At 46.8% G+C, this 8,818-nt stretch overlaps 1 protein-coding gene across 1 annotated transcript in view; it reads right to left on the reverse strand.

Moving 5' to 3' along the window:
- Nucleotides 1-967, reverse strand: part of ARL3 (ADP ribosylation factor like GTPase 3) — a 21,011-nt gene extending 20,044 nt beyond the window's left edge. The window contains exon 1 of the mRNA XM_017725879.1: nt 956-967. Within this exon, the coding sequence (XP_017581368.1) occupies nt 956-967 (12 nt within the window). The remainder of the gene's footprint in view (nt 1-955) is intronic.
- Between the last annotated feature and the right edge of the window lie 7,851 nt (nt 968-8,818).

Below are 8,818 nucleotides of genomic sequence, written 5' to 3' on the forward strand. Positions count from 1 at the left end.
ATCCCTGCTGAGAGCCAAGGACTATTTGAGCCTTGAAGGTTGCTCCCGATCCCCTCCAGATCGCAGCAATCAGAAACTTGTCCTCAAGATAAAGAGCTGCATGTCGCAGTACAACTGTCTGCAACGCATCCCCCATCTCCAGCAGTGTCCTTCTGCCCACTCCGGGAGAGCCCAGCCTCAGCCACTTGGCAAACGCCGCTTCCAACTGCTCACCTCACTGCTCGCAGGTGGGAGTGCTTTGGAAAGGACACGGCACTACAGGTCGTGATGCTAAAGCTTTCAGTAACGCTCAGAGATTCAAAGGCATGTGACATCCAATTCACCCCTGTAAGCTTTTTAGATTTCAGAGTAATTTATTTGGTTTCTGTTAAATTACCAGAATTTAATACCACGGCTCAAAATACATGTGTAATGTGTAAGAAACAGGGAGAAGAGAAGGAACTTAGTAAAACAGGGTTTGAAAAACATCTGTAGAAAGCTGCAGGATTGCCACTGTTGCTGTGCTTTTAAAAAGCACTGAGGAAAGCTGAGGTTCAAAAATTCAGAGCTTGTGCAAGGAACAGCAAAACTGCAGTCTTACTGACTAATAAGCAGGCTCAAGGTATCACCTATTTCATAGGTGATATTCCTTCCTTTCTAGGGAAACGCTGAATTTCCCATTCTTATGGGTCTGACCCAAAGCCAGTGTACATCAGCCAAAGCACTACTGCCGACTTTGGAGAGCTCTGAATCAGGCTCTATTATTTAATAGGTGATATGCAAGTAAAAAACTGGGAATCCAGGCCCTGCTCAAGAGCTGTTAATTAGCAATGGGCTATGCTTGGTAGAGGGTGCCACAGCTGCCCAGTACAGGCACAGGCACAGTAAATCCCCAAACAGCTTTTAGCTGAAGTGTACAGGCCTGTAACACCACGTGCTGGGCCCTGAGGGCCAGATGCTCACAGCTGGCCCTCACCCATGGGCCCATGGCTAATGAATTTGAAGGGTTGTGTTCAGTGCAGCCAGTCACTGCAAGCCCTGCCAGCCCAATAGCTCATCTCCCTGGCCACAGTGCCCAACCCATGTTCTGCCCCAGTGATGGTCTGCACTTCCACACGTCTGAGGGAAGAGAAAAGGAACAGCAGCAAAAATACCTCTAATGGTTACTTGCTTATATGCATGTCCTAAGTGCCCTTGACATCATTAAAAAGCACAAGTTTTAACTGCATGACTAGCAACACATTTTCTTTTCACCTGCCGTCAAATTTACAGTTGTGTTTGTTGGCTTGTAAATCTGTGGATTTCAGCTCAGTGTGGACAGACTCCACAGGAGCAGGAACTCTAAAATTCACACATTCTCCTTCCTTTCTAGGGAAACACTGAATTTCCCATTCTTATGGGCCTGACCCAAAGCCAATGTACATCAGCCAAAGCATTACTGCCGACTCTGGAGAGCTCTGAATCAGGCCCTATTATTTTAGTTTATTGCTCACAGTTAAAAAAAGAAGCTGTTGAAATGCTAATCCTATTCACAGCACCACTTGCTAAGAGCAGAGCAGTGTATCCCAGAGCAGATCAGGATTAGGTGCCTTTATATTTCAGAATTCAACTCCAAAATACGGAGCGCAAAGAAATGTATTACAAAGTATTGCTTATCTACCATGGAGCAATTCTCAAGGGTCGGGAAGAGGAACAGTTGTAAATGTTAATAGAGCTTCTCCCATTGTAGATGGATGCTATTTCTGGGCTAGTATGACAGCCTATGAGAAAACGATCAGCATCGTTCCATATTCTTCTCAAGTGACACTGCTGCATGGCTGATCACAGGATTATCTGGGGTAGCCAATAGAAGAGAAGATATATATAGAAATAAAAGTATTCTCTAAGGTATAGAGTAAGCTGATTTAAAAGGCTGGAAGACAAGCAAGCCAACATAGAGAAGTGGACTTTATTTCAGTAGCTGCCGGCACAGGTTACATGGTCTGTATATACAACTTAAATCAAGAGCCAAATAATAGTATTGGTTCCTACGACTGTTACTATTTTGTAAATCGTGTTTAAAACGTGAATCCAGCATTCTCCCCGTAGTTAGCAAAGATTTAAAACTAAGGAAGGCCATGCTCAGATGGATTTATCATTTTTTTCTTTTTAAGTTTTTTAATTGGTCTTATGAGCACACTGGCTAGAAAGACAGAAGGCATTTCCTGACAGCTTAGTAGACTGGAAAAAATAACTCAGCAGAGTTCCCTGCTGCAAGCCACCACTATGTGGGACAAGCAGCCCCTGTTGCACACACACTGATGGACAAGCACTCCTCTGCTGGCAAACACAATGCTGAAACTAACAGGCTGAGGAGAGTCTGAAAGCAATGCCTTGTCATTGATGGGAGATGTCAGGTAGAAAGCCATGAAATGAGAAGATCTGGTGCAAAGGAGATGCACAGAAGCAACAGAGGAGGAGCACATTTTTGAAGCAGGGCAGGTAACAAATGTCTCGTGCTGGGACTTAGCCAGTAGTGAGAAGGGAGGATTCCCGGGATGCCTGCACGGCAGCCAGGCCAGTGGCACTCGCTCACTGGAGTGTCCAGGGTGAGAAGCAGGACAAGTCTCGAGCAGGCCAGGGTAGATGTGAGCTGGCTGAGGAGCCGCAGAGACGCCTCACAAGAGTGTAAGGGCAGCATGTCAGCTGCACAAAACTAAGCAGACTGCGGCATCTGTAACAGAGAAGGGAACTGCAGATGCTGCTCAGATAATGAACAGCACAGCACGGCAGCGTGTGCAGCCTTTGGAGAAGGGCAGCCAGACAGAGCAACTCAAGGCTGGGCACAGTCAGCCAGCAACCGCTTCTTGGTCACCTCTGGGTTAAGCAAACTATGTCTTATATCAGATTGGCTTGTTTAAAAACATCTTTGTCCTTGGTGGAGAGGGTTTTCTTTACAAGCACCATGAGGAGACAGACTGATGGGGTAAGCAATGAGGAGACTGCATTTTCCAGACAGTGAGCGGGGACATACAGTAAGAAAAAGAGACTCCTGACAATTATTATGAAATCAGAGTGGGGCATTAAATTCGGCGAGGCAACTAAATGGGCAAGAGCACTCATAAACACATCAAGCATGAAAGCAAAGCTAACCATCTTATTAGCATCCTTCAGAAAACAGGGATGTGTGGTTTTATGAAAGAATATCATTCCTAGGTTTAAAATACCCACCAAATTATCAAAGGACTTTCAATTATAGCTGCATGCAATAATCCTATTCTCTCTCTCAAAAAAAAAAAAATCAGACATATATAAAAATACAGTGACATTTATAGTCCTATCTAAGGGTTTTGTGGGTTTATTCAGCTTTAAATCCACGCTGTATATGGATCTTTTGAACTAGTTGATGCATGTAACTACATCCTATACCACAGAAGCCACTGAAAGGAAGATTCACTTTATAGGCCAAAGCAAAAATTGGTTTGGGACAAACAGAGCATTGAGATAATCTGTTTAAATATTGTATCAGATTGGCAATATAAAGCCATAATGGAAAGAACAATTTTCCCTTGTACTGAGGGCTGGATACAGGGGGCATGGATAAAAAGCATGGCCCACAAGCTGCTGTAGAGCACAGTTGATTCTTATTAGGAAAGAGAAGTAAATGTATTCTGTTTAACTTTATTAGCCACAAGGCTCAGATAATGAATTTAAAATAAAACCACCCTCAGTCACCACCAATTGCTTATCTACTAGATGTGGATATTTAGGTAGAATCAAATCACTTAACCAAGATGCAATACAGCCACAAAGCTCAGCAGCTCAGCCTGCCATTACGACCACGTCCCCCCATCTCTACACCCCTGCAGAGACGCCATCTTCCCCACTGCTGCAATCACAAGTAACTTGTCTTTATCCTCAACACTCAGCCTAGCACATTTGCCATTGAGGTGACAGCACCTGTCTCCCCACAGCTCCCCAGCACTGCTAAGCTCGATTCTCAAACTTCTGTGCCTTTCCTACAACCGTGGGAGAAACTTCACAAAATATCCATAAAACCAGCCCATGATTCTTCTGCTAATTCCTTCTCTGCCACACCTACAATCCTTGATGAGGTTTAGGCAGCAAACATGTCAAGTTCAAACCTGTCTTGGATTCTCCTTATTCATATCAGTTGGCTATCTCTCACCCCAGAGAGACCATATTTCCATGGCATGGGAGCACCTCCATGCTGTGCCAGCACAGCACCTAGCACAGCTTTGGGCACCAATTTATTTACTTTTAATTAAGCAATATGGTAGCAGTTCACAATTTTTAAAGAGTAAGTTGAAGACAGAGGGTACACATGACGATTTCACAAAGTCACACAGGAGAAGCTGACACAGGGAAGGACAAGGGGCTTAGTTGAGCCAAATATCCTGCCTTGCACAGTGGATATATGAGGCTACATTTGTCATCCAGGGTGCAATCCTGCACACACAGAGCTGGAGGAGGGGAGTCCTTCCTCACAACTGCACTGATTAGCTGGTGCCCTGAAGAATGACGTCTGATTACCTTTATCTTCGGCTGCAGAACTGCAAATGTCACTAATGGTCATAAAATCATCCAGTCTTTTTCAAAATACAACCGAAGTAAATTAATCTATTGAGCACAGTTTATTCAATACTTCTTACTCTGGCAAAACTCCCAAAAAATCATTTGCTTGCTGCATGTCTCCACCATATGGTGTCATTCAATGCAGACTTTCTTGCCTGCATTGAAATCCAAAATTTAATGGAGTCGAGTCACCTACAGAGTTTTTCCAGCTCAAACCTACTAATATAGTTTTCTGTCAAAGAGGTCACACAGCACTTTCCAGTTTGATACATAAACCAATACCAGCATGAATCCTCTTTTCATAATTAAAATCAAACTCCTCTGGTTTCAGCAGGTTTGAAGGAAGTATTTTGCCCTGTGCAGAGAAGAGCCAATGCCCAGCACTGGACAATGTCAGCAGTCTCCGTCTGGTTTCAGAACTTCAAAGTCTTGGCCAGTGACTGGTATACTCTCCTATCTGCAGGTGGTTTCTCGTATCAATCCCTCAGCAATCAGTAAAATAAACCAAAAAACATGACATTGAACTGTACTGAAACCTAAAGTAGTGAGACACTTATAACCCTTGAAAGCATTTTTTTTTTTATGGGACCATTTTAAATAGAGCCTTACTGCCAAGGAACAAGGGACAAAAGAAAGAATTTCTGGGTATGACGTACACCTAGAGCAGGCAAGACATAGATGCTGGTTTTCCTAGAAACATGAGCTCAGGACTAGAAGAAAGATGCCTATGTATTTAGCTATGCTGGTATTTTATCCTCTCCACCAGATGTGCCTAATGTCAGCTAGACACTCTGTGACTCAGTTTCCTCAACTGTAAAACGGGGCCACACTTTGACAAATCTGGTTTTGACGCAATGATGTCATCTTCAATCAATGCTTTTAGAAAAACACTGGCCATCCTCTGGCCCCAGCATCTATGGATAGCATACCATCTCTCTTGGTAAAGACTGTTATTACAGTGACGAGAAAGCCACAAGCTCTGCTTCACACAGCATTTCCTAAACTTTGGAAAGCAGCATATCCTTTCATGTAGCAGCCTCCCTTCGTCCTTGCCATGTGCCCACTGCAGATGCTGCTTAACGGTGCCAAAGACTTCAGCACTACACATCTCTCATGCTTTGCAGTTTTATGGCTCATCCTTCCCTCCATGCTCCAACTATGACCTTCCACCACCCCTGCCCCACAGCTGTGAGAAATGCTGGTATGCTCTGCAGAAGGAGACACTTCCCCTCTGTACTTACTCACTTGGATGAACACTGAAATAATTTAAACCTCAGCATTAACCCTCTTATCACTGGAGTTGGAGCAAGCAGTCGTTGAGGGGAGTTTAAGCAGTTCCCAGCGCAATCAGGATATGGCAGGAATGGGCAGCTACCACGGCTCAGATGACAAGCAGTAAATTGTTACATGAAGCTGTCTGGATCATTTCTGACTGCTGACCCACACCCCCAGGCTGCCATAGCTGCTTTGGATATATCTGCTGCTGTTTCAGAGTTTCTACCACAAATGATTATTCTGTTTTAGTGAAAAGTTGAGAATCTAGAGAGAGAGTGCATCACTCTCCAATCCCCTGCCCAGTCCAGCCAGCCCACCAGGCACCCCAAAGTGCCACCCACCCTGCCTGAGAGGCTACAATTCAAAAAACAACTCCAAGAAATTGAAAATAGACAAAGAGGCAGTAAAATGTTGTATCAAATAACATGAAAACTGGAGAACACCCAGTCCGCCCTCTCCGCACACAAAGCGCCTGCATAAGAGCAGCCAGATCCCAGACTACACCAGTTTATCAGGACATCATAAGGCAGAAGAGCAGATTTGGCAGCTGCAGGCCAAATGTGTCCCACAAAGCACTGCACTGCTGGAGGCAGCTGCCCTCATCTTTACAGCAGATGTCCATCCTGTGATGGCTTTGGTGCCTGGTGTGACATGCCCCATCACCAACTCATCTAAAATAGAGCAGATCCCACAGGCCTTATCTCAATCTCTTTCTCTGTGGCCCAGCAGGTAGGGATGCAGCCAGAATTAACCCAGTGAAGATGAGAAGCTGCCTTTGGTGCTCTTGTTTACACCTCTTCCCATGCATGAATCCCTCCACGTGCATGAATCCAGCTTGTGTCCAGAGGGCTCCTGGACAAAACAAAGTTTTGCCCTTGGGAAAGCGCCTTTCCCATTGCTATTTTCTTCTCCTTGTGCTCTCTCTTCATGCAGCATTCTCAGGGGTGGCTCCACATCCACGGCAGCTCACTCTCACCACCCCTCACCCATAGTTCTAACCCCTCCTTCCAGTCCTCCTTGTACTTTACCAGCATCCCACTTGTCCCACCCTAACTACTCTGGCATCTAAACCCAAATTGTTTCCAACACCTGGATGACTCTGGTCCATCATCCGATGCTTCCTTCAACCTCAATTCAGATTGCACCATACCCATATCATCTCACCTGTCTCCTAGCATTGCCCTTCACCCAAGACCCCAGTTTCTTCCTTCAATCCACACTGCTACTTCTCAAACAATTCATTTCTCTCCTCCAACACATTTTTTCTCCCTGGGATCTTTCTTTCTCTCATCAGCATCAAAACTCCACTTCCAGTCTTTCCCACAGTTTATTTTTATTTCTTCTTTTCGACCCAGACTGTCCCTCATCTCGCCAGCCCATGGCAGAAAACCCCAGAGCACACAACATCCCAGCAAACGATCCTAGCCAGCCAAGCACTGACTGGGTTTTCCCAGTGACTCACCAGACTGTCCATCCCACCCAACTGGCAGTTTCCTTTCAGTCCCTGAGCACTTTGTCTCAGTCCTGGCCATCTCTGAACACCCAACCCCTTCATCCAGGCTCTCTCTGCCGTGACTGAACTCCCCTTCTAAGGCTGTGTATCAAAAACCAGCCCTTCCACCTCAGCAAGGTCTCTTCTACCTCCCTCAATTCCTATAGCCAGGATCAAGTCCCAGGGTGGCCTCCTCCCACCTCGGCTGGGTTGTCCAGTGTCCCTTTAGAGTCGCAACTGCTCCCAGACTCTTCACAGTCAATCTCTGAACACTACCTTCCATCCTTGCAAGACTCTTCCATTTCTCCTTCCCTTCTCAGGCCACTGCCATCCTGCTCCCCAGCCCTCCCAAGCACCCACCCCTCCACCACACCTTCCACACCTTGACTGAATCAACTCCAGGCACACTGATTCCATTCTAACAAAGACCCCCTCGTAGCATCCTCAAGCCTCTCAGCCTCTGCCTAGACCCAATACACAGAATCACAAAATCAATTAGATTGGAAAAGACCTCTGAGATCATTGCTGAGTCCAGCCATTAGCCCAACACTGCCAAATCCACCACTGAACCATGTCCCCAAATGCTGCATTTGCACATCTTCTGAATACCTCTGGGGATGGTGACTCCACCACTTCCCTGGGCAGTTCTTTACAACGTCTAATCACCCTTTCTGGGAAGAAGTTCTTCCTAATGTCCAATCTGAGCCTCCCCTAGCACAGCTTGAGGCTATTTCCTCCTGTCCGGTCACTTGGGTCACTTCTACCTGGGAGAAGAGGCTGATCCTCACCTGTCTACAACCTCCTTTCAGGTAGCTGGAGAGTGATAAGGTCACCCCTGAGTTTCTTCTTCTTCAGACTAAACACTCCCAGCTCCCTCAGCCACTCCTCATAGGACTTGTGCACCAGGCCCTTCACCAGTTCTGTTGCCTTTTTTTGGGACTCAACCCCCTTTTTTGTGTCCCCCATAACGTCTTTGTCCTGCCAGGGCCCCAACCCCAGCCAGGGTCTTCCATGGCTGGAGGCCCCAAACTTACACAGTTCTCAACCCGTTGTATGGGTGCCCCCAAGCTGCACAGCCCCAGGCCCCCACACCGGACTGGACGCTCCAGGTGGGCACTCACACCCCAGGCCCGCCAGAGTCCCTGGGCGGGAGACTCATCACAGGATGGGTCAGGCTGCAGGGCACCCCAGTCAATCATCTGGTCCAACCTCCTGCTCAGGCAGGGTCCCCCTTGAGCACATGGCACAGGATCGTGTCCAAATGGTTCTGGAATATCTCCAGTGAGGGAGACTCCACAAACTTTCCGGGCAATCTGTTCCAGTGCTCAGTCACTCGCACAGCAAATTCCCCGTATTCAGGTGGAACTTCCCGTGCATCAGTTTCTGCCCGTTACCTCCTGTCCTACTGCCAGAGAGCACCGAGCAGAGCCTGGGTCCGTCCTCTTGGTTCCATCGCCTTGGCACCCCCCCTCATGGCCCGAGGCCTGCCCGTGCCTG

Source organism: Corvus brachyrhynchos, unplaced genomic scaffold (assembly GCF_000691975.1).
Source record: "Corvus brachyrhynchos isolate BGI_N302 unplaced genomic scaffold, ASM69197v1 scaffold61, whole genome shotgun sequence".
Lineage (NCBI taxonomy): Eukaryota > Metazoa > Chordata > Aves > Passeriformes > Corvidae > Corvus > Corvus brachyrhynchos.